The sequence below is a fragment of the Arvicola amphibius genome, chromosome 1 (assembly GCF_903992535.2).
Source record: "Arvicola amphibius chromosome 1, mArvAmp1.2, whole genome shotgun sequence".
Lineage (NCBI taxonomy): Eukaryota > Metazoa > Chordata > Mammalia > Rodentia > Cricetidae > Arvicola > Arvicola amphibius.
In genome coordinates this window covers 200,163,084-200,189,108 of record NC_052047.1, presented here as the reverse complement: position 1 = coordinate 200,189,108, position 26,025 = coordinate 200,163,084, and the positions used below count along the sequence as shown (strand labels likewise).

The window sequence follows — 26,025 nt, the reverse complement described above, 5'->3', positions numbered from 1 at the left end:
TGGAATATACAGAGAGAGTATGGACTATGGTATATTATTGTGTTTTCTTTAAATTTTTTGACTGTGAATGAGCTAAGTACAGAGAGACGTTCATTGTACATGCTGCTAAGCTAAACCAATTTGGGTATAAGGATATGTTGCTTTGGAAAAGAGATTCTTCTTTTCCAAAGCAACATACTTTCTTGCTTGATAACTGTTTTGTTGTATGTAATCTTGCTATGTTAAAGTTAAAACTTCCTTCCCTTCCTCTTCTTCAAGACAGGGTTTCTCTGTGTAGCCCTGGCTGTCCTGGAACTCACTGTAGACTGAGTTATCCTCAAACTCAGACCTTACCCAGACTTTCTAATGCTCTTGGCCACAGCCTACATTCTGCTGAAATGGCTCTCACCCAAACCCCATCCAAGGCTGGACTGACATTCTGCTAGCCCCTCAGACCACAAAAAGGTACTTGGCTCTGTGATGCACCACAGAACTCACCCATGCCTTAGTTTGGCTCCCTAACAGTCTTGGAGAATGGTGCCATCATTTACCCAGCTGTGTCTGACAGATGTCTTGGCACCTATACCCCTCCTCACCCCAGAAGGGTATAATTTCATGTGTTAAGAACCCAAGGCTTTAGGTGCAGCCTCAGCTCAGTGCAACAGCACCCCCTGCTGGCTGATTGCCTGTGTCTTTCTAGCTGTTCTGGCTGATTTCTGAACCTTCCTGCTTGTGTTTGAGACCAAATTCTGATCCCAAACACCCTTGGAAAGTCTCTCCCTCATTCATCTCAACTATTGTCATTCTCTTCTTTTGTCTCATGGGTGCCTCACATGAGTTTGTGAGTTTTTCTGGCCCTTTACAGAAGCTGTGGAGGCCTTGAGAGCTCCCATAGCACCCCTTTTCTCTGAACAGATCTGGCTCTGGCCACACTACTACAAGACCTGTTGGCTGGTCCTGTTTTCTAGCAGAGTCATAGAGAAGATGCACACATTTGGCTACTGCAGTGTTGTTTCCACACTGAACTCACCAAAGGTATTTGTGCTTCTCTGTCTGCAGGACAATTATTCCAAAATTATGTTTTAAAAAAGTATCACATCAGCCTAAAAAGACAAAATTGGCAAGTGACCTACCATGTGACTAGGCGTAGCCATAGGTGGATGCCACACAGAACTAACCATAGAGAACCATAGGCTAGAGAAATGGCTCAGCATTTAAGTGTGCTTGATGCTCTTCCAGAGGACATGAGTTCTGTTCCCAGCACCCATGTAGCTGCCTGTGACTCCAGCTCCAGGAAGAACCAACACTTCCCCTGACACCCCAACATGTGGCATACACACAAAGATGCATATAATACAATAAATAAAAATCTTTTTGTGTGTGTGAGAAAAGATCAGGGTAAGTAGGAAGGTTTTTTTTTTGTTTTTTTTTTTAAAAAAAAAGGTAGTCAAGTATGGTGACCACACACATCTATAATTCTGGCACCCAGGAGGCAGAGCCAGGCAGATCTCTCGTGTTTCATGTCAACCAGAACTTAAGAACACTTATTCTTACAGAGGACCCAGGTTTGGCTCATAAACATCTATTATTCCAGCCAGGAAAGCCAATGCCTTCTGACCACAATGAGCACTAGGTATACAAGTGGTGCACGGACCTACATTACATGCAGGCAGAAGTCATACACATAAACCAGAACACAAAAATGTCACAAGATGGGCAAAATCTCCACTGCTACTTAAAACTTTATCAAAAATGTTTTTATTTATTTATTCATTTATTTTTACATACCAATCCCAGTTCTCCCTCCCTCCTCTCTACCCGCCCCCCCCCCCACCTTCTCCCCTCTGCCATCTGCTCCTCAAGAGGGTAAGGCCTTCCCTGGGAAGTCATTGCATCATAATTTTGTAATTCTAAATTTCGTAATTTTTGCAAGAAAACAGAGAAAATAAAGACATCAGCAGTTCTTTTCATAAAGTGCAAATTTAATCTTCAATTGTTAAATCCAGTAAACAACTTATTTCAGGTCCTCTCTGTTCCAACCCAAGAAAAAGAGGGAAAGGCTATTTTTTGTTTTTACTTAAATGTCAAGTTTTTAAAAAGACCCAACCTTTTTGGTTTTATTTATTTATTTATTTATTTATTTATTTATTTATTTATTTTGATGCAGGGTTTCTATGTGTAACAGCCTGGCTGTTCTGGAACTTTGTAGACAAGGCTAGCCTCAAACTCACAAAGACCATCCTGCCTCGGCCTACCAATTGCTGAAGATATGTATCACTATGCCCAGCAAAAAGACCCAACTTAGATAAAGTTTCTGCAAATGTGTTTCCTGGTTTGAAGGTTCTGCAACTGTACTGAAAGAAAGTAGCCTTTCATAACTAACATGAGTAGACACTGGAATTCATAACGTAGACATCTGTGATTATGTGGCAATTTTAAAGTCTTAAATGAAGAAGGTCCAATAAGGTGCTGGTGGTGTACACCTTTAATCCCAGCACTCGGTAGGCAGAGGAAGAGATCTCTGGGTTTGAGGCCAGCCTGGTCTCCATAGTGAGTTCCAGGACAGCTAGTGCTACAGAGAAACCTTGTCTCAAAACACAAACCAAAACAAAAACAACCAATAAAACACAAAACAAAAAAAAGAAGGTCCAATAACAGTGTCCTTTATGATGTGGTCAAATTACTTTTCCTGAAGTCACCTGAAGACACTATCTGGTTTTAGCCTCTGCAATTTGATTCTTAAGTTCCTTTATAATAATGAAAGCATTATGGGCTGAGGGTTTAGCTTGCTGGGAAAGCACTTGCCAGGCACATGCCAGGCCCAGGTTCTAGCTCCAGCACTGCAAACAAAAGCAAAGGTGTTGTTTCTTATATTTAAAACGGTCTCCTCTGTTACAGGAACTGGTTTCTTTTTCCCAAAGGCACTGCCAGCAGCAGTTAGTACAAAATCTATGAAAACCTTCATAATATAGGCAAAAATTTCAAAGGCCCAAAAACATTTTCTTTTACAAGAAAGTGCAACTGCAATATCTCTTGAATGATATTCTAGATAATTCTGCAGAAAATATAGCAGTTTGGCTCAGAAAGTAAAAAAATCTCTCACGACAAATTCAAGGTTTTTTTTCTAGAAGAATAAAAAGCAAACTGCGAGACATCTTTCTGAAAATAAACCGTTAAGTTTATGGTTACAGTGAGACAAACGGGGATACACAATGAAGGCGTGCATGTGCTGAACTGTGTGCAACTCCTAAACTCTGGGACAGCATATGGCTCCTACCATTAGGACATGGTTAAAACACTGTCCAGCACTGGATCAAATTGGCAGGGAGAAAAATAATCACAATTGTTTTTTAAATGTTTCTCAGGACAGATCTCAATACTTGGAAATAAATCATTAAAAATAGAACATTTCCTCTGTAACTCCAATACTATATAATGTCAGTGGGTACTCAGAATGAAGAGAAGTTCTGTAGGGGCTTGCTGTGAACAGTCAGATTTTCAGCATCTGTTCGGCCGCTGCTAGATGGTAAAGAAAGTTCTCTGTGGCAGGTGGGAATCGCTTTTGCTTCAGTGCCTCAACACTGAGGACAATTTTCCCCCCGTCATCTGACACTTCTGAAAATGGTGCTAGATTGGTGAAGATTTCTTTTGTTTTTAGAGCAATATCCTTTAAAAGAACAGAAAAACACACAGCATTTTAGTATCTAAAAATGTGAGTAGTTATTTCCTAGAATCCTCCCTCTGTATCAGACTGACTTCATAACCACCCCTCACCCCAGGACAGGGTTTTTCTGGCTCTTCTGGAGCTAACTCTATAGACCAGGCTGGTCTCTAACTCAAGACATCCACCTTCTTCTACCTCCTAAGATCTGGAATTAAAGTCACCTACCACTATACCCAGCTCTCATAAATTCTTAAAATAACTTAGGAAATCAATGTCACAGATGTGTTTATAATCATCTAGTCATTTTAAAGCATATAATACATTGATACTAAGAATAGTCACCGTGGAGGCCTAGCATGGTGGAGTTTGACTTTGATCCCAGTGGGAGGCAGAGGCTGGTGGATCTCTGTGAGTTCAAGGCCAATCCTGTCTACACAGTGAGTTCCAGCCAAGACAGGGCTACATAGCAGACCCTGTTTCAAAATAAAAAAGCTAAGTATGGTAGTGCACACTTTTAATCCCAGCACTTGGAAGCCAAAGGACTACTTAGAGAACCCCTGTCTAAAAAAGGCACCCCAGGCCTACCAGGTAAAAGCCTGACAGCTTGATTCAATCCGAGACCCACATGGTAGAAGGAGAAAACCAACTTCCTGAAAGTTGTCCTCTGACTTCACGCATGCAGTGATAGCACACACACAGACACACATAAATAAACATGAAGAATAAATAGTAGCCACAAGCATGGGCAAGATGGTTCCGTGAGTAAAAGTGACTGCTGTGAGAACCTGACCACCCTAGTTAACTCCCCAGAGCCGACAGTGGATGGACCAACTCCAGGTTATATGTAAGTGCGTGCACACACACCCAATAATTCAAAAGAAAAAAGTACAGTTGCCATGTTGTGTTGTTTCTAGGTTTTTACCATGCCACACAGGTACTGTGTGCCCAGGAATGGTCAACTCTTTCTTCCCTGCAGAACCCTGGTGACCTGTATCCTACTTCTCTACGAATTCACCTGCTTTGCTACATTATCTAAGTAGAATCATGTATCTGCCATTTTGTGATTGGCTTGTTTCATGCAACATGTTACCAAGTCCTGAAGGTTCAGTCTTGGCTATTAGATCCTCCTTTTCTAAGGCTGAATAATATTCTATTGTATGTGTCCACTATATTTTGTTTACTGACTCTTCCCGCTGATGGATAATTTGGTCACCCCCATCTTTTATTAAATATACATAACGCTACCAGTGACAAGTCTGTTTATGCCTCTGCCTTCAATTCCACCGGATATTCACCTAGAAGCAGAATTGCTGATTAAGAATCATTTTACAGGTACATTCTTTGAATGAGTCTCTTCCCCCCAATTGCCCAGCAGAGTAACCTGTCACCTGCCACATGGGCTTTAGCCTGTTCAGTAACTGGCACTCCTGAGTGGCTGGTGACTCACTGGAACTCACATTAAAGTCATGTCTTTTACCTGTTTTGCTGACATCATAATCGCATTCAAGTATTTTTCAACATTTATCACTTACCTTTTCCAAGATCTCATACATTATGTGAAGTTATCTAAGTATCACTTCTAATCTACGAGAAATAATCCAAACAACCCATAGCTATGATCTCTGTATGTGACCAACATTATCAAGGATGGCAGTTTCTCAGGCTATCGCCATAGCTCTTCACTGCCCTCTCTAACCAGATGTTATGACCCCATCCATATACTGATGACACCATCCATATACTGATGACCCCATCCATATACTGATGACACCATCCATACTGATGACACCATCCATATACTGATGACACCATCCATACTGATGACACCATCCATATACTGATGACACCATCCATACTGATGACCCCATCCATACTGATGACACCATCCATATACTGATGACACCATCCATACTGATGACACCATCCATATACTGATGACACCATCCATACTGATGACACCATCCATATACTGATGACACCATCCATACTGATGACCCCATCCATACTGATGACACCATCCATATACTGATGACACCATCCATACTGATGACCCCATCCATATACTGATGACCCCATCCATATACTGATGACCCCATCCATATACTGATGACCCCATCCATATACTGATGACACCATCCATATACTGATGACACCATCCATATACTGATGACACCATCCATATACTGATGACACCATCCATATACTGATGACACCATCCATATACTGATGACACCATCCATATACTGATGACACCATCCATATACTGATGACACCGTCCATATACTGATGACACCGTCCATACTGATGACACCATCCATATACTGGCTGTAGGATATATAAAAATTAAGCTGAAACTGATCAAGACATTTTCTCCCTGCTTGCTAGCTTTCATATTGCCAGAATGTGCTATATATAGGTTGCTAAGAAAAGACAGCAATGGTCTTACCTATTATTAGACCCTATATACTATAAAGTGACTTGAAAGGCAAGATGTGCCACCACTGGTGCAACAGTGACAGGACCATTACAGAGTAACAATCGTTCACTTTCTGACTGCTCCATGGGAGGGAATTCTTGAGGCTACTGTAAACATGGTCAAAAGCCCACATCTGGGGTAGAGGGAAAAGGTGAGTTCATACTAAGGGCAAACATACTATTGCTGTTTTCTAAATGGTCATATTACCAAACTGTCTTCTAAATATTCATCGTTATATCCACAGACTTGTGCTGATCTCAACCTTAGTCAGAGAGGCTTATTTTTGCAGCGAGTAGTGGTTAATGCAGAGACTCAAACTGGTCAAAGTGCTGAGAACAAGTGACTGCTCAACCCTAAACAGGACATCTATATCACCACCCCGCAAGGCTCGAGAACACCACAGAATCATAGAAGAGCTGGAGGGTGGGAAGCAGAATTGTGAGATGCTGACAGGGTTGTAGCATTCATGAACTCCATACAGCTCTGACTGCCCATGTAAAAATCTGTACAAGATCAAGTTAAAATTTCAACACGGATAGGGAGAGGGAAATGAAGCCCCACCCTAACTCAGTAGAAGACAGCTGGAGGAAGATAGTCAGTTTTCTTTGGGGTGTAGTCAGAGGTAGGTCACTCGTGCTCTAATGGCTGCCCCACACCCATGTGCATATGGGCAGCACTGAGCCCAGTGTGGGGGTGGCAGAGACCTGAAGAGATGACTCAGTGGTTAAGAGTATTTGCTGCTCTTTCAGAGGATCCAGGTTTAGTTTCCAGCACCCACATGGTAGTTCACAATCATCTGTAATTCCAGTGCAGGGGATCCAACATCCTCTTCTGATTTCTGGGTGTAATATAGTGTACAGACATACATGCAGGCAAAACACCAATACACATACACACACACATAATACACAGACAGATACATGATAGATGATGGATGGAGATAGATAGATAGATAGATAGATAGATAGATAGATAGATAGATAGATAGATAGATAGATAGATAGATGATAGATAGATAGAGGAAGTTGGGAGGGAATCTACTGGAGAGATCCAGAAGAAGTAGGGAGTAGATATCTGTCAAAGTACAAAGTATACCTGTATACATGTGTGAAATTCTCAAAGAATAAATTTTAAATGATACTAAAAAGAATGAGTGTTTCTGTTCTAATTTGATGGGAGGCTATGGCCAATTCAAATAAAAGAGAAGTGTCTCAGTCTTAGGAGGGAACCCACCTACTTTTCCTGGCCATGCTGCACAGGCCACCAACACTGCAGAGAAAACAGTGCTGTCAGCCAACCCTGCCAAAGCCTGCTGCTCCTTGCATCTGTTTACAGGTCAGCAACTCCTCTAAGACCTATTATTAAAAGCTTGATCTCTTAAGAGTTCAAAAGTGGAGACTTGATTCCAAAGCTACTGTTTCACCATTTGCTCCCCCATGAAAATTCTAATAGCAGGATGAGAGTCACTGGTGATCTTCACAGGCATTCCAGCCTACTCAGTGGTTACAGTTCTCACCACTGGGGATGACTTCAGTACCAGCCCCTGTAATGACCCTCCCCTCCCACACCCACCCACAGCTATCCACCTTTATCTTGGCCACTGCAAAACCTACTATGGCCAGTTGGCTTGTCCCCTGACACTTCATTCTACTACCATGCCCTGAGAGTGTACAGTAAGGCTGCTACAGGATGCTTCCTAAGGCAAATCAAGGGTTACCTGTATCACCTGGCTGTCTGACTTCTCCGGGTCTTCTGCAGACTGCACAATTAGCTGACCAATCTCTTTATGCAGTTTGCCCATTGTCATGGCCTCTGATGAAAGCAGAAAGAATGTTAGATAAAGATTTAGAATTTTACACAATAAAAAATAACCAAGTCTTCCAACTGAAAATCTGAAAGACCACACTAAAGGACTTTTCAAAGACTACAGCTAACCCTCCAGGTTTCTGTTTTATTCCCAACACACACATAACAGCATGCTGGAGGTATTATCACCAATGCCAAACCAGATTTCCCCTTCATATCTGCCTGATAAACTGGATGAAAAACACTGATTACAAGTGAGCTGTGACTGGAAGGTGAAAGCCTTTACAGTTAAGAATCTGAGTGGCACATACATTTAATCCCAGCAATCTGAGGGCAGAGGAAGGCCAATCTCTTTGAGTTGTAGGCCAGCCTCGTCTACAGAATGAGTTCTAGTACAGTCCTGACTATGAAGAGAGACTGTCTCAAAAAATCAGGGTGGGGAATAAAAAAATTAAGTGAATTATTCTGGCAGGAAGGTTGTGAAAAAAGAGCTTCCTACCAGGCCCTCGGGTGCTAGAAGAGCACACAGCATGTTCAGATCCTTGGAAATATGCAAAGAAAACCGCTTCAGTCACATGAATTACAGAATTGCTCCTGCTTGCTATGAAACAGAAAGTTCTGTGCGTCACTGCAAGGGACACAGTCTATTTATTTGGTGCCAACTGGAATGAGTGTGCTCTGTAGATCAGAAATGGGCAGTGCCGTCCTCTCTGGCTCTGACCATGGCCATTTTTTATAATTTTAGCCTTTTCCTAAGGTCTGTTTCTACTTTCATTTTTCCACATGAACATGCAACATGGTCATGTTAGAAATTTTAAAACAAGTGAAAAGAGAAAAAATCTGGTTTTACTCATTTGAAGTTGCTAGATAAAACCCTCACAGCATCAGATTCTAGCACAGAGTCCTGACAGCCAGCATTCGGCTGCTCCCACCTTTGGGAACAAGTGGTAGAGCACACAGAAGCTTTGAGCAGCAGTCGCACATGTCTTTCTAACACAGGGACCTGCAGGAATAAACTGTACACTTTGAATACTGAGAAATCCCTCCAGCTCTAGCAGATGCCTAGCAAGCTCTCAAATATTGGTTTTAAGGAGTCAGCACAAAACACACAGCTGCTTGGTTTATATCTCATGCTAACACTAGAACAGAGAACAGAATGGAAAAGTCACCTTTTGCAAGTGGAGCGATGGTGATCTCACTATCCGCCAGATTCACAAACACATCGTAGAGGTCTGGTCTGTTGCTCACCTCCAGTTCTACAAAGCCAGCAATGTAGCCTGCATTGCAAATTAATAAAATTACTGGAGCAGAAAGAAATCATATGGTTAAAGTCTCAGAAGTGATCAAACTGATAGCTCACTGGCTACTTTTCTTTAGAATTTTCTACTATTCGGAACATTAGCTGTACCTTGGCACTACTTTATTAGTGCTATAAAATCAAAATATGCATGGCTCAAAATGTTCTAAAACTTGAGTTCAATGTCAAGGAACAAGGCTGAAGGAAAACATTTACTTTTTGGTCAATGCTATTTATGTCAAGAATGTCAGAAAGTAGGTAACTCTTAAAGAAGCCTATCCCCAGCTGGGCAATGGTGGTGCACACCTTTAATCCAAGCATTTGGGAGGCAGAGACAGGTGGATCTCTGTGAGTCCAAGGATAGCTTGGTCTACAGAATGAGTTCCAGGGCTGTTACACAGAGAAACCGTCTCCAAAAATGAAAATAAACAACAAATAAATAAATAAAATTTTAAAATTAGGAGCTAGAGAGATGGCTCAGTAGTTAAGAGCAAGAACAGAGATTAGATTCCCAGAGCCCACATGATGGCTCACAGCCATCTGGAACTCCAGTTTCGGGCCTTCACAGGCACTAGGCACACAATAGTCCCTAGACATACATAGGAGCAAAACACTTATGAACATAAAAGAGACTATAAATAAATCTTTAAAAAATTAGACACTATATATACAAAATAATCCTAGGTATATTAAAGAACTAAATGGGAAAGAAAAAAACATTTTTAAGAAAGCATAGGAGACTCTGATCTAAGCCCAGGAAAAGGTTTTTCTAGACAAAATATAAAATACTAAAGTAACAGAAGTCTAAAAAATTCCAACAAATTAAAATTAAGAATTTGTGGGACCAGTAATATTGCTCAGTGGGTAAAAGTGTTTGTGGCCAAGACTAATGACCTAGGCTTGATCCCCAGACATACATAGAAAAAAATCAACTGATACAAGCTGTCCTCTGACCTCCAGCAATATGCTATGGGAAGGTAAGCATGCAACTGAGCAACACACACACACACACACACACAAATATAAAAAACAAAAAGAATTCTACTCATCAAAAGATACCGCTTGTAATGAAACACACACCAGCTTGGAGATTTTGAAACATAAGTAAAAATAATGTGCTTATATCCTGAACAAATAAAATTTATACAAAAACTTAATTGAAAAAATGAGTATAAAAAATGTTGTTTTGCTGTAAAGAAAACAGGAGAGATATCTAGATGTGTTTACCCTTACTAGGAATCAGGAAAAATTAAAACTACAATAAATTACCACTATAAACTTTCCAAGCTGTAGCTGGGTGGTAGTGGCCCATGCCTTTAATCTTAGCACTTGCGAAGTAGAGGTAGGCAGAGATCTCTGTGAATTCAAGGTCAGCCTGGTCTACAGAGTAAGTTCCAGGACAGCCAGACTACACAGAGAAGCCCTATCTCAAAACAAAACAAAATAAAACAAATAAATAAAAAAACTCAAGCTGGCAAATATTTCAATCTATAACGGCAGGAGTGGTTGAAGATAGGAAGTAACAGAGAAGGTAAACTGGAGTCTCTGAGGGTCACACTTAGCCAGTGACTTGTGTTAAACTAGCAATTCCACCACAATATTTAATGAGAAGTCTTATAAACATTCACCAAGCAATACATAAGAATGCTTATGGTAGCAGTGTTTTTAAAAAGGTTAACTATGGGCTAGCAAAATGGCTCAGTTGGTAAAGGTGACCGTCACCAAGCCTATGATCTTAGTTCAATCTCTGTGAGCCCCAGTGTAGAAGGAGAGACCCAATACCCACAAGTTGTCCTTTAATCCCACACATGCAATGACAGACATACGCCTACACACAAAATAAATAAACATGTTAGATTTAAAAAGTGAATATATAAAGTTATTCAGTGAACTCCAATGCAAATGAAGAATAAAAGGAACTACAGACATCCACATAAACATGGATGAATCCCACAAAAATATTAAATGCTAAACAGAAATAAAACAGGTCACAGAAAATTTCATCTACTGCATCTATGCACAGAGCTGCTTGGAGATACACATTTATACATGAAGGCCAGAAAGGATGAACCCACAAATAAATGTAAGGGGAAAAAAAGCTGTAGGAGGAAAGCAGGCGGAAAGAGCGGTGCTCCGCACACCACCAAGAGGCTACTTCACTTGACAAATGACTTATTGCTAAGAAAACGTTTTCTCTTTGTCTCTGTTGCTCAGGATTGAACTCAGGGCTTTGAATATGTTAGGCAAATATTATCTACCCTGAGTCATATCCCCAACCCTATATATCTTTAGAAAAATATATCCTATTGACTGATTGAGTATATGTATTCAGTACTCAGTGCATGTGGAGGTCAGAGGACAACTTAAAAAAGTTGGTTCGTTCCTTCTACCTACTACGTATATTCTGGGAATCAAACTCAAGTCATCACGTTTGGTGGCAAGTGTCTTTACTGCTGAGCTATCACTCTGGCCTCAACTCTGTATATTTTGCATGACAGAAATATTTCATAATTTGAAAGGCAACATCATGACCCAGGTGGTGGTAGCACATGCCTTTAATCCCAGCACTTGGGAGGCAGAGGCAGGTAGATCTCTATGAGTTTGAGGCCAGCCTCATCTGTAGAGTGAGTTCCAGGGCAGCAAGGGCTACATAGAGAAACCCTGTCTCAAATACCCGAAGATAGATAGACGGACGGACGGATGATGGATGGATAGATGATAGATGGCTGGATAGATAAGCATTCCTTTATTATAAATGTATGTGCCACGTAGGCAGAGGCTGCTTGTTTGTTTCCCAGCCGCCCAGACCCAAAACAATCACACAGGAACTATATTAATTATAATACTTTTTGGCCAATACTTTAAGTGTATTTCTAGCTAGCTCTTATATCTTAAATTAACCCATTTCTATTATTCTGTGTAATATCACGAGGCTCATGGTTTACCAGCAAGGTTCCGGGGTATCTGTCTCTTTTGGTGGCTACATGGCATCTCCCGACTCTGGCTTCTGTTCTCTATCTTTCCTTGGAATTCCTACCTTGATTTACTCTGTCCTGTCATAGGCCCAAGCAGCTTCTTTATTTATTAACCACTAAAAGCAACACATAAACAGAAGGACTTCCCCCACCAATGCCACAGCATACATGTGGAGGTCAAAGGACAACTTCTGGAAATTAGTTCTGTCCTTCTGTCATGTGAGTTTCAGGGATCAAACTGAAGCCATCAAGCTTGGGGGCTAATGCCTTTACCAGCTGATCCATCTCACTGGCCCCCCCAAAAAAATCCTAGATGGCATAAAAATACAGATGGTATAATAGTTTAAATTTTTTAAAAAAGCCCATAGAAAGTTAGTATTTTGTAGATATAAGTAATAAACTATGATTAAATTATTCTCATATCTTACCATCATATATGTATAATACTATTTTAATGACTATGGATTTATGAAAAAACATGGAAAGGCTCAAAATAAAATCTAAACATTCAAGCCAGCAGTAGTGGTGCATGCCTTTAATCCAGCACTTGGGAGGCAGAGACAGGTGAATCTCTGCGAGTTTGAGGCCATTTTGGTCTACAAAGCAAGTTCCAGGACAGCTAAGGCTGTTAATACAGAGAGAAACTCTGTCTCAATAAAAAAAAAAAAAAAACGAACAAAAAACCACTCAAAATCAAATTACTGATTAACTTGGGGCTGGAAATATAGGTCAGTGGTAGAGGCCTTGCTTAGCATGCCTGAAACCCTACATTCAAGTTTTAATACCAGGAAACCACCCCCCGACACACACACACAAACAAGTTAAAATGACAATTTTGTGCATTTTACTACAATTTTTAAAAAATATTTCTAAATTGGAAAAAAATCATTGTATTTGCAAAAAAAAGTTTTATTATTCATTTTATCAATGTGTGCATGCCCCATCAATACAAATACATACATTAAACATAGGCAGAGTCTTTCCTCCCCTAGGATGTTCTCGTGTACCTGTGCACATCTGCAGGCCTTCCAGTTCTTCAGCATGGAGGTGCACGTAAGAATGCAGGATGGTCCAGTCCTGTCGATGCCACACCAGGGCAGGCAGAGTCCTAAGGAATAAAGGAAAAACTCAGTCATACACTTGCTGGCCTTCACTTTGGACACTTGTCTGCTTCCACTCCTCCCAAGAGGAAACATCCAGGGTAAAGTTCTATGGATGGCTATGCAGAAACAGAGGAGAAATCTAAGCCTTAAATGGACTTGACAATAAAGCAATGCCTATGTGTGTGTGTCTTTGGACAGGATATTGTACCCTGGCTGGCTTGGAACTCACTATGTAACCCAGGTTGGCCTCAAACTCATCACAGTTCTCCTGCCATAACCTCTAAGTGCTAGGATTATAGGTATATTGTTAAAGTTAAAACCTTTCATTTGTTGTTTAGATAAAAAGGGGGAAATGTTGTAGAATATTATTTTAAGGTATGCCATTTTTGTTTATGCTCTGAAACAATTTTTTAACGATGCAAAAATGTGTTTGATTAAATAAAATTCACCTGTGGTCAGGAGGCTGAGTCAGCAACTAGGGTGATCTCTGTAAGTTCGAGGACAGTCTGGTCTACAAAGTGAGTTCCAGAACAGCCAGAACTAAACAGTCAAACCCTGTCTTGAAAAACAAAGACAAACAACAACAACAACAAAAAAAGATATAAGAATGAATTAGATTTAGTAAACAAAAAAATTCCACTTCCCACACCCCATTTACCACTAACGATGTGAGTCAGGTAAAACTGAATCAAAAATTTACTTTAAACAAAGGTCAGCAAACTAGGCCTCCTGGGCTGGCTAGCTGCCTATCTTTGAAAATAAAGTTTTACTGACATAGCCATGCTCACTCACACACATATTGTCTAGAGTTACTTTCCTGCTAGCTAGGCAGCTGAGAAATTAGCAGAGGCACATAGTTCCCAAGCCTAAAATGTTTATTATATACACGTATGTGTATGAATGTGTATATACATGTATATATTTTAATTTTAATTTATTTAATTTTATGTGTATGGGTATTCCACCTGAATTCATGTCTGTGCAACACATCTGTGCTTGGTGCCCAAGGAATTACAGATGGTTGAGACTCACTATGTGGGTACTGGGACTTAAATCCAGACCTGCCGTAAGAACAGCCAGTGCTATTAACCACTAAGTCCATATCTCCAGCCCCAAGCCTAAACTACTTACTTTCTTTCAAACAAAAATTTGCTAACTCATTGTATCTGCCAAAGAAATAGTTGTAGTCAGTATTGTAGGAATGTATGCACACATACCACAAGCACCCACTCACATATATAAACATACGCACCAAACAGAAGTTAAGGAGAGCCCTTCCTCCTGGGGTGCACATCTGCAGGTCCATTTTTATGTTGTTGTTTTTTAAGACAGGGTTTCTCTGTGTAGCCCTGGCTGTCCTAGAACTAGCACTGTGGACCAGGCAGGCCTCAAATTCAGAAACCATCTGCCTCTGCCTCTTGAGTGCAGCCTTTGCCTTCCAAGTACCCTATTTCTAAAGATAAATAAAAATTCAGTGACCCTGAACTACTAGCTCTAAACTGAATCATAAAAATGGTACTTTACTCACACTAACCTGTTGTAGAATATTATTTTCAGGTGTGTGACTTTTGTTTATGCTTCATTTGTTTAACTGAATGGCCAATAGCGAGGTCGGAACAAGACAGGCGAAGCTGGCAAACAGAACATAAACAGAAGGAGAAACGAGGAAGAGAGGGCATGTTGTCTCCTTGAGATAACAAGGAGAGGGCATGGTCAGGGGCCAGCCACCCGGACAGCCACGAGTAAGAGTGAAAGTAAGATATACAGAAATAAGAAAAGGAAAAAGGCCAGAAGCAAAAGGTAGGCAGCATAATTTAAGAAAAGCTGGCAAGAAACAAGCCACGCTAAGGTCAGGCATTTGTAAGTAAAAATAAGCCTCCATGTGTGCTTACTTGGGAGCTGGATGGTGAGCCCCCTAAAGAACAAAGAGTAAAGAGAAAAAAAAAATCACACTACACTAACCCATGCTCTTTTTATCAAATATGCAACAGAGCATAGCACACAGTAGCATCTAGTATCTCCAACTGTAAGGAAAGCTCACACTTTAGTAACTAAAGGTGGTACCTGGTAAACTCCTGCACAGCTTCTATTTTGGGATGATAAACAACAATTCGTTTTTTCAACATCAATGCTGTGTGTAAGATAACAGTTTCCATTCCAAATTGAGAAACAATGTCTTAAAATAAAAAGAAAATATTACATTAAATACATAAAAGCATAAAGTTTCCATTAAAAAGAATTCTTGTCATATAAATACAAAATGACTTTTAATATGCTGGCTACATTAAAGCAAATGCTATTAAGTGCAGACATACTTCATTTAGTAAATGGATATGTTTATTCATGTCCTCTTACCAGGACATATATCATAGTTGCCAACAATGCCCTTTGGGGACTCTGGATACACAGATAATGCCAGAATCCCAAGGAAGTGCAATAAATAATATGAAGGAGAACCAACACTTTTCAGAGTCATAAAAAGCTCTGGAGAACACCCAGCCCCGACCCCACTGAAGCCAGCAGATGGAGAGCAGTCGGCTCTGTTAAGGACGTGAGGCGGGGCAGCTCCACCTCCAGAGGACAGCAGGATCTGTGGCTCAGCTTTTGGCTGCCTGTCATTGTATTCTTTAGCTAAGTGCTGGATTAAAGACTATAGATATGGCTGTAGCTCTCTAGTAGGAAGAATTAATGACTAAGATGTTAGGAAAGAAAAAATATGGAAGTCAGTGGAGACCATGAGCCATGAAATTTAGCTAAAAGAACATTTCTATAAAAGATACAATATGGAAAAAGGTTGCAACAAAATGTTTTGTTTTGACAGAATTCTAAACCAGTAAGTAACGTAAGAGCTGATGTATTCTGCTGTATAGAAAATGCCTTAGCTTGGGGCTTTTGTTGCTGGTCAGGGTTTTCCTTTCTTTTCTTTCTTACCTTTGATGGAGCCTGCAAGATATGCCTTTCGACTCTCATAGTCTCTGCTAAAGAAAGAGCCATTTTCTTCACTCTGGCAGATCCCCTTGGTAAGAACTGCAATGTAACTCTCCATCATTTTAACTGGGCTCCCGTGTTTCAGATATATTCTGTGAGAAAGGACAAACGGTGACAATGCTTTTTATGCAGTATGATAATGTGGGAAAGGGACCAAGATTAGACACTAGTATTTTCTAGATTATGAAGTTTCAGCATTTCCAAATGTGCAAACCTGCCCATAACACTGCTTCTCTGCTTTACTTTGAAATACAACACTTGACAGGTATAGACCATTTCTTTGAGGAAGGCTCTCTCCTGCCATCTGGAAATGTAGTCCCTATATAGGGGAAATTAACAATAGATTCCCAAAGCTGTTACTCCCAGGAATATTGTATTCTTACTTCTTTTTATGTCTTATGCTCACAACTGGTGTCCTCAGTCACACAACTCTGTTCTCCTGGCTCAACTTCCTTTGACAAGAGTTCAAAGCATCATCCACAGATAAAACAGTGCTCAGGGACCCATTATTATAAGCAATCCTAGAAGTAACTACACTTAGATGGTTAAGAAACCCAGTGATAAACACAGACATCTGTCATCAAGTTAAAGACTTCCGAAAACACCGATGGGAAGTCAGCTGCACTTACAGAAGCCACATGTTATGGACGGGCTCTGTGGGAGCCTTGTCAGTTTGGATGCTCACCTTCCTGGACCTGGGGGGAGTTGGGAGGACCTTGGACTTCCCATAGTGTAGGGAACCCTGACTGCTCTTTGGTCTGAAGAGGGAGGGAATAGGGTGTGGGTGGAGGGGAGGGGAGGGAAGTGGGAGGAGATGGAAATTTTTAATAAAAAATAAGAGAAGCCACATGTTCAGTCTCTTCCCCTTGAAGTCCTTTCCACTGAGCAACTAAGACTACCCTCTCTCTTGTTTGTTTATTCATTTATTACTTGACAGCAATTACTTATTTAGACGCAGTGTCTCTCTGTGTCCTGGCTATCCTAGAACTCGCCATGTAGACCAGGCTGGCCTCAGATTCAGAGAGATCCCCATGCCCATGCCTCAAGAGAGTTGGGATTAAAGACTTAAGCCACCAAGCCTGGCTTAGAGCTACATTTTGCTTGAGAAACTTGACTGGGGCTGGTGTTATACTTCAGTAGTCAAGGGTGGGCCTAGCCTGCTTGAGGCCCTGAGTTTGATCCACAGCACTAAAGAATTAAAAAGACATTACTGGGCATACTTGGGCCTTTCAACAGCTAATGTAATGCTACAAACTGAGAAAAGGGTAGGAAACAATAAACACTGTGAGCTCTCAGGTATGACCACCAACAAGAGTATATATTGCAGGGGTTGTGTGAACTGGGGCTGGGGAAGAAGGGGAAATCCTGAATTTTATTGTAGACTCTTGTATCACTGATAATTTTTTATGTGTTTCTTTCTTTTTCTTTTTAAGATTTACTTATTACGCAGACATACTACATGTATGTCTACAGATCAGAGAGGGCACCAGATCTTATTATGGATGATTGTGAGCCACCAAGTGGTTGTTGGGAATTGAACTCAGGACCTTTGGAAGAGAAGTCAATGTTCTTAACCACTGAGCCATCTCTCTAGCCCCTTATGTGTTTCTTAATAAAAAATTTTATCAACATAATGAACAGAAACCAACTATAGTAATTGATAAGATGACGACCCTGGGCTATGAGAAACAGAAAAGAACAACCCCCTTGAAAAGACTGTGGGAGAATCATGCAGTGTGGCCCCAAGGACCATGTGTGGACAGTAACCCACAGCTGGTGTATACAGCAGATTCTAGGAGTGCACAGGACCCCATTAGCTGCAGGAGCTAGAGGAGGAAGGAAGGGAGTGGTGGCAAAGAATGCCACCCAGGGACTGAAGCCTTCCTGAGTGACCTCTGCTGTGTGTCATGGGAAGCACACCTGCCTGATTTTCTCCCCAGAAATGACGATAAGAACCTCTACATTTACCTCACCATCATGAAAAGTGTTTGTCCATGAATGTGTACAAAGACATCAGGCACATGTGGTGGGGACATGCAGAGGAATTACCCACGAGCACACACGTAAAGCTGAGCACGTGGGAGCAGGAGGAACAGGGGACAGAGGAAGTGGCTGGCAATTGCTGAGTTCCCATTCTTTCTGACCCATGGCCTGAGAGGAGGATGTGGAATGCCATAATACTATGCACTACAGAAACCAGACATCTTCTAGGCTTCCTGAAGAGGAAGTTAGATCTGAAACAATACTGCCTTTGAACTCCACAATTCTTCCTGCTCAGTTCAGGTCTATCCAAATAGCCCTGACTAGGTAAGTCAGATGCAATGGAAGCCTCATGTTTTTTAGAAAACATCTATAATGTTTTTAGTTTACAGCTTCTGGGCCTGGACTTTTCTGTCAATAACAACTTCCCTATGTTGTTAAACATGTGCCACAAGAGCAGCAACTGTTTCTGTTCCATGGTGAGTCACATGCCTGGAATTTATCTTCCACAGCAAATCTTGTAGTATAGCTAGTTACATAAACAGCAAAACCTCATTTGGTTAAAATACAATCTAACTGTAACTCTTTTTTTTTTTTTTAAATATTTATTTATTATGTATACAATATTCTGTCTGTATGCCTGCACGCCAGAAGAGGGCACCAGACCTCATTAGAGATGGCTGTGAGCCACCATGTGGTTGCTGGGAATCAAACTCAGGACCTTTGGAAGAGCAGGCAATGCTCTTAACCTCTGAGCCATCTCTCCAGCCCCCTAACTGTAACTCTTAAGTAATGGAGTTTTATTTTTCAATTTTTGCTTTGGTGTACATGTGCATATATGTGGGGTACATATGTATAAAACACAAAAAAAACCCCAAACTTATTAGGCTTACAGTAGGAAACACAAAAATTCCCTTCAGCTCTTCACAAACTACTGGGTGAGTGAGTTGACACATGTGACATTTAGAAATACATATTACATAGTAATACTACTAAAACAGGAAAGCTAAAACCTGTGAAAAGCTATCATTAAAAAGTCAATGTGCTTAATATGTAAGAAATATTGGGACAGACCAAAAGTGGCAAGCAATCTCCCAGGAACTACAGAAATTGGACAAATTGTTTTTTCTCCTCTCTTGCCCCATTTTCCCAAATCAGAAGATAAATCCTTCAAGCAAAGAGAAAGTCCCTCCTTACAAATCAGCCTCTGCAAAGCCACAGTGGTTAAGTCAGGAGACTGAAGACTGAATTTGTTTCCTTCATGTGCACATCAGCTAGATCACTACAAAATGAGATCTTTAATTTGGTGAATTAGCATTTAACACAATTTTCATACAGACCTACACAATATCCTAGTGAAGGCGGCATATTTCTCTGGGTTAAAATCTTTGGCGGTCAGAACAATAGAAAAATGAGTCACCTGTCCAAAAGAAACAAACAAACAAAAGCATACTTTTTTAAAGATACTTGAATAGAATTCAACAGATACTTACTGTAAAAGATTACAGTATTATTCTATTCTAACAAACCTCTTGAACACAACATAGTTGCAATAAAAAGAAAATACCAAAATGTCAAGGTCTTCACCAGCTTCTTTATCCTTGTTTTATTTTGAGACAGTCTCACTATGTAGCCCATCTTGGTTTCAAATTTGAGACCTTTTGCCTCAGCCTCCCAAGTGCTAGATTATATGTGTATGCCACTGTGCTCTGTTGAAAAATATATAGTTTGGACTATTCTAAATCTTATTATCTTTGAATTCTGAACCACAGATGTTGTTATGAATGCTGCTATAACTTGGCAGTCTATAATCCAAAACACGGGTCACATCCACTTAAGGCTGCGTAAGAATTTTCCAGAAAGAAGTGAAAGAGAGATGTCTTATCAATTAAAAGTATTTGCCACTCTTGCAGAGGCAAGTTTGAATCCCTGAACCTACGGAGCAGCTCAATATTGCCTGTAACTCCACCTCCAGGGGGTCTGATGCCCTCTTCTGGCTTCTGAAGACACCTGTCCTCAAATGGGCATACATGTACACAAATAAAAGTTTGAAGAAAAAAAAACAACAAACACACCAAACTGAATGTAAGTAAATTAGTCATGATGGCACAAATCTGTAATGGAAGCACTTGGGAAGTGAGACAGAACAATCAAAAAAGTTTACGGCCAGCCTCAGTTACATAGTGAGTTTGAGGTCAGTCTGGGCTATAAGAGACCTTGTTTTAAAACAAACCATCAAAGAGAAAAAGTACTTACTGAACAAAATGCAAAGATCTTATAATACATTGAAACTTCCAAGTTTACGTTTTCTAAGAATCCTATAACTCTTTATAAATGATTTTCCTGTTTTTCATACCATTCTTTATAGTCTGGGCATACTTCATAGTGTCCCGTTATAGCTCAAAAGTTAACTCTAAAAAGTGAAGAGACGCCATCAGGTTCATGCCAGAGACTCAGCAACTTGCTTCCTTATTTTTCTCTTGGAAAACTACTTGCTTGAACTTAGAAAGCATGTAACTTAGCTAGGTGGCAGCACACACCTTTGGCCTCAGCACCAGGGAGACAGAGGCAAGCAGATCTCTTGAGTTTAAGCCCAGCCTGGTCTACAGAGTTCCAGGACAGTAAGGGCTAAACAGAGAAACCATCTTGGAAAAAAACAAAATAGTAACAACAAAAAAGAAGTCACATAACTTATTCCCCAGGTCACACTGAGACTAACTACTCATAGAAAACAACACACCAATAAAAGTCTAATTATGACATAGATTTTCTTAATAATCACTTAACTCAGCCAAGAGTAGTTATAATACTTTAAAAAAGTTTTTAAGGGACTCAAGAGATAGATCGTTCAGTGGTTAAGAACATTGGCTGCTCTTACAGAGGACTGGGTTCTATTCCCAGTACCCATATGGCCATACATGACTGTTTCTAACTCTAGTCCCAGGAGATCCAACACCTTTTTCTGGTCTCTGCAGGCACTAGACCACATGTGGTACATTCATACAGATATACATTCAGGCAAAACACCTATACATATAAAAATAAATTTTAAAAAAATTTAAAAGTTTTTTACTAGCCTGGAATGCATTTGTAGTTCAGGCTGGTCTTGAACCTGGCAATCCTCCTGCCTGAGCCCCCTAAGAGTTGGAATTAAAGGAATATGTCATCACTCCCAGCTTCTAAAATAGTGCTGTGTTTTTGAAACTCCCTATGGAGATCAGGCTGGCCTTAAACTCTCAGAGATCAACCTGCCTTCAAAGTGCTGGGATTAAAGGTATGAGACAACACACCTAGTCCTAAAACAGATTTTAATTATGGAAAACACTTGTCATTTTTACTCAGTGTGGCTTTGAGACTGCTCTTAAACCTCTACTCCACCAGACTGTAACTTTGATCCTTAAGTTATTGAGCATTCAACTAACCACAATGGAGTGCAAAAGGGAACAGTCCCAGTGAAAATAACATTCAAGGCTTTCAAGTGTGTGTTGTGAAATACAGAGTCTACAAGTCTTATATTCTTAAATCACTTTAGATATAATGGGTTTTTTTTTGTTTGTTTGTTTTTTTTTTTTTTTTTTGACCTTGTAGCATACCTTTTTCAAAATTGAAGCATCTGGGACTTCAACTGTAGTGATATAAAACCACATTCTTCTGTACTGGCCAAAGACAAAGGGGTGGAGAAGTTTGTTTTCATCTGTTAGGCAGCATTTTCGAAGCAGCAGATTCCTTAATGAGGCTGTGGTGGAAGGATAGCACCACACCCACAGAACTTCTCCATTAGTGTCCTTTTCTATGGTGGAAAGATGGTCACTGTGAGAATGTCAAACAGCAGCAAGGAAGTAAATTGATTGGTTACTTAGAAACATTTTGTGGAATCAGTTTTAACAACCCACTTTACAAAGCAACTTAGAGCTCTTGAGACCCAACATTCCTATGAACTCATGATTTGCATTTGTTTGGTTGTTTTGTTTGTGATCACCCAGGCTAGTAATTCTCCTGATTCTATCTCTTAAGAGTTGAGATTACAGGCATATACCTTGATTTTAGTTTTAGGTCACCTAAGTAAAACAGGTAAAAGTGCTTGTTATGTAGCCTGTCCTCAGACCTCCACGTGGACAAGCCGTCTACATGTTCACATACACAAATAAATAAATAAATAAATAAATAAATAAATAAATAAATAAATAAATGAATAAATGAATGAATGAATGAATCTGTAATGAAAAACTAGGCTTAGATATTTGTTAAGATTATCTTCTCCCACAAAAAAAAATGCTATTTTTATGTAACAGGAAGATCTTCAATAAAAATACATAGGAAAGGTTCCTAAAAAAAGAGAGTGTTAGGCATATAGGCAGAGCCACTTGAAACCCTGGGTTTGATCCTTAATCCCACTTTCCCAAAAATGAAAAAGATAATGAAACATCCTTCAACTCATGTTATATAAAGACTAGATTAAAATTTGCGTTTTTTGATGGGGATTAAACCCAACACATTTTATATGCTAAGCAAGAGTTCTACTGTTCTACCAAATTTTTAAAATAAAAATAATAAAAACTATCCATTCATAATGTAATTTTATCACCAAAATAAACATCTCAATTACAAAAAAGGAAATAAAAGAACTTGTGGGACTAGCTCAGTCCCCAAAGTAGTTGTTCACTATAGATTCGCATTACTATGCCTCTGATACCCTCTTTCCTTAGACACAAAAAAATCTTTCTTTTCCTGAGACAGGGTTTCCCTGTGTAGTTCTGGTTACCCTGGAACTCACTATGTAGACTAGACTAGCCTCAAACTCATAGATCCACCTGCTGCTGCCTCTGGAGTGCTAGGACTAAAGGCATGCTAACACTACCCAGTTTAGAAGTTAATACCTTTTTTCTTTCTTTTTCTGTTTTTTGTTTTTGTTAGTATTTTCAAGACAGGGTTTCCTCTGTGTAGCTTTAGAACCTGTCCTGGAACTTGCTCCGTAGCCCAGGATGGTCATGAACTCACAGAGATCCACCTGCCTCTACTTCCCAAGTGCTGGGATTAAAGGTGTGCACCACCACTGCCCGGCAAGGAAATACCTCTTAAATGCATGCCACAATAAAAAACTAATGGACTGGTTTTGTTGTTGTTGTTGTTGTTGTTGTTTTACGGGTAGGTATAAGTCTTTTTTTTTTTTTTTTTTTTTTTTGAGACAGGGTTTTTCTGTGCAGCCCTGGCTGTCTTGGAACTTGGTCTGTAGACCCGGTTGGTCTCAAACTCACAGAGATATCCCTGAGTCTGCCTATCAAGTGCTAGGATTAAAGGCATGCCACCATCGCCTAGCTGTTTGTATGTCATCTTTATCTTCACAGATATTTCAACCTTAATTCTGAAGTGCTGACAAGTCCAAGATGCCTGAGGTACTTATGTTTTGTTTTCAAGCACATTTTATTTATTTTATTTATTTATTATTTATTTTTTTTAAAGATTTGTTTATTTATTATGTATAGTGTTCTGTCTGCATTATGCCACCAGACCAGAAGAGGGCACCAGATCTCATTATAGATGGTTGTGAGCCACCATGTGGTTGCTGGGAATTGAACTCAGGACCTCTGGAAGAGCAAGCAGTGCTCTTGACCTCTGAGCCATCTCTCCAGCCCCCCAAGCACTTTTTTAAAAACCGCATTAGATATGAAAACAATGTGGCTAGAGATGGCTTAGCAGTTAGCACTGGCTGTTCTTCTTCGATTCCCAGTACCCACATGGCAGCTCACAACTGGCTCCAGTTCCATAGGATCTGATGATATCTTCTGGTTCCCGTTAGGCACCAGGCATGCACGCGGTGCAAAAAACATACAGTCAGACAAACACTCATGCAAAATGAATAAATAAAATTTTACAGTGGAAGAAAAAAATAAATTCAGGATAAAGACACTCCTTTGAACGTCTGAAAAATAATTAGTGTAGTTATTTGCTAAGCCTAGGTAATGGTTTGCACTCTGCAAGGAAGGATAGGGTTTAGGTGCATTAGAACTTCGGGAGCGAGACTATTCAAAGGGATTCATAAAGGTTCATTCATTCGTGCAGTCCGGTGTCAGCTACCGCCTGCTTGGACTGCACAAAACTCACACACAGTCTGAACTGTCCAAAGATACCTATGAATTTCCTCATCATAAATTCCTATAAACTAGCCGGGCGGTGGTGGCGCACGCCTTTAATCCCAGCACTCGGGAGGCAGAGGCAGGCGGATCTCTGTGAGTTCGAGACCAGCCTGGTCTACAAGAGCTAGTTCCAGGACAGGCTCCAAAGCTACAGAGAAACCCTGTCTCGAAAAACCAAAAAAAAAAAAAAAAAAAAAATTCCTATAAACTAGCCGGGGTCACAAATGTGACCACGCAGCAGGGACATCTGGATCAACTGACAAGAAGTTCTCCACCGTGGACTTAGAAGTTCGAGGTCACCCTGCGCGGGTTCCAACACTGGCTCCGCCACTTCCTCGAGACCCCCGGGGCGTCACCTATATTCCCGGGGAGCCCGCTCTCCAACCCCGTATTCCCAAAGCGGAACCAGCCCGCAGGCCTCACGTCAGTCCGGGCGGCGAGGAGGCCGAATTCCGCGGCCCGGTCCAGCCCCGTCCTGGCAGATCTGAGAACCGAGGTGGAGCTGCAGCGGGGCTGGCGGGCAGAGAGCCTGGGTCCTTACCGATCAGCCCGACTCCGAGCATCAGCTGTGTATCCGTGGCCACCACCGCAGCCATCTTCCGCTGCTGCCCCGTCCGCGCCGCACGTCCCGCCCCTCCTCTTGGCCACGCCCACACCCCAGTAACGTCTCTTCCGGCCGGCGAATCCGACCCTGCAGGTCCTGCCCCTCCTCTTGGCCACGCCCACACACCAGTTCCCTCTCTTCCGGCCGGAGGATCCGACCGTGCAGGTACCGCCCCTGCTTCTCTTTCCTGGCGGGGACTTCCTTCTCGCAGCTCCATTTCTCTAAACTCTGTTCAATCACAGAGCCCCACCCAGCCTTTCACCCTCGGTTTCTGTAGTACCTTAAAAATGGAGTCTCCGTTCACTGATTCATTACAAAAAACGAAAACAAGGGCTGGAGAGATGGCTCAGCGGTTAAGAGCATTGCCTGCTCTTCCAAAGGTCCTGAGTTCAATTCCCCTCACAACCATCTGTAATGAGGTGTGGTGCCCTCTTCTGGCCTGCAGACATATACAGAGACAGAATATTGCATACATAATAAATAAGACGAAAGAAAGAAAGAAAGAAAGAAAGAAAGAAAGAAAGAAAGAAAGAAAGAAAGAAAGAAAGAAAGAAAGAAAGAGAAAGAAAGAAAACAAATAAAAATAATTGGAGACCTAATATGTATTGGGAACACTGCTGACCAAAAGAAAATAAGCATTTCAGTAAGGGTGAGGGACATTAATTGGATAAAATAAATATTACTAGGACAGCTCAAAATGATAAGCGGCATGAAGACAACAAAATACTGCAAGTTGGGGGCTGGAGAGATGGCTCAGAGGTTAAGAGCATTGCCTGCTCTTCCAAAGGTCCTGAGTTCAATTCCCAGCAACCACATACAAGGTGGCTCACAACCATCTGTAATGGGGTCTGGTGCCTTCTTCTTGCCTGCAGGCACACACACAAACAGAATATTGTATACATAATAAGTAAATAAATATTTTAAAAAATACTGCTAGTTGTCAGGGAATGAGGTATAATACCACCTCACAATGGGTGTCATGAAAGGCTCTAAATGCATTTGTAAGCCCCCTCAACCCT

General features: G+C 40.8%; 1 protein-coding gene across 4 annotated transcripts; it reads right to left on the bottom strand.

Moving 5' to 3' along the window:
• Positions 1-2,584: 2,584 nt before the first annotated feature.
• On the bottom strand, positions 2,585-25,047 carry Dennd10 (DENN domain containing 10). Of its 4 annotated transcripts, none has more exons than XM_038341433.2 (9): positions 24,944-25,047; positions 21,862-22,058; positions 19,609-19,688; positions 16,232-16,380; positions 15,365-15,476; positions 13,205-13,305; positions 9,095-9,226; positions 7,837-7,931; positions 2,585-3,646 (listed from the first exon to the last, which is right to left on the bottom strand). In XM_038341433.2, exons 1-9 carry the CDS (start codon positions 24,996-24,998, stop codon positions 3,470-3,472), a joined length of 1,098 nt encoding a protein of 365 aa, XP_038197361.1. In that variant the 5' UTR covers positions 24,999-25,047; the 3' UTR covers positions 2,585-3,469. The 4 variants fall into 4 exon arrangements, with proteins under 4 accessions (XP_038197361.1, XP_038197370.1, XP_038197376.1 ...); XM_038341442.2 differs by having other exon boundaries at positions 7,846-7,931; XM_038341448.2 differs by having other exon boundaries at positions 9,095-9,202.
• Positions 25,048-26,025: the final 978 nt, after the last annotated feature.

Bases quoted from the DNA above. Each gene is read 5' to 3' on its own strand.
- Dennd10 (XM_038341433.2), bottom strand. From the start codon at position 24,998: ATGGCTGCGGTGGTGGCCACGGATACACAGCTGATGCTCGGAGTCGGG. The intron at 22,059-24,943 runs GTAAGGACCCAG...TTTCCACCATAG, and splicing joins GCTCGGAGTCGGGCTGATCG to AAAAGGACACTAATGGAGAA. The intron at 19,689-21,861 runs GTATGCTACAAG...TCTTTTGGACAG, and splicing joins ATGCTTCAATTTTGAAAAAG to GTGACTCATTTTTCTATTGT.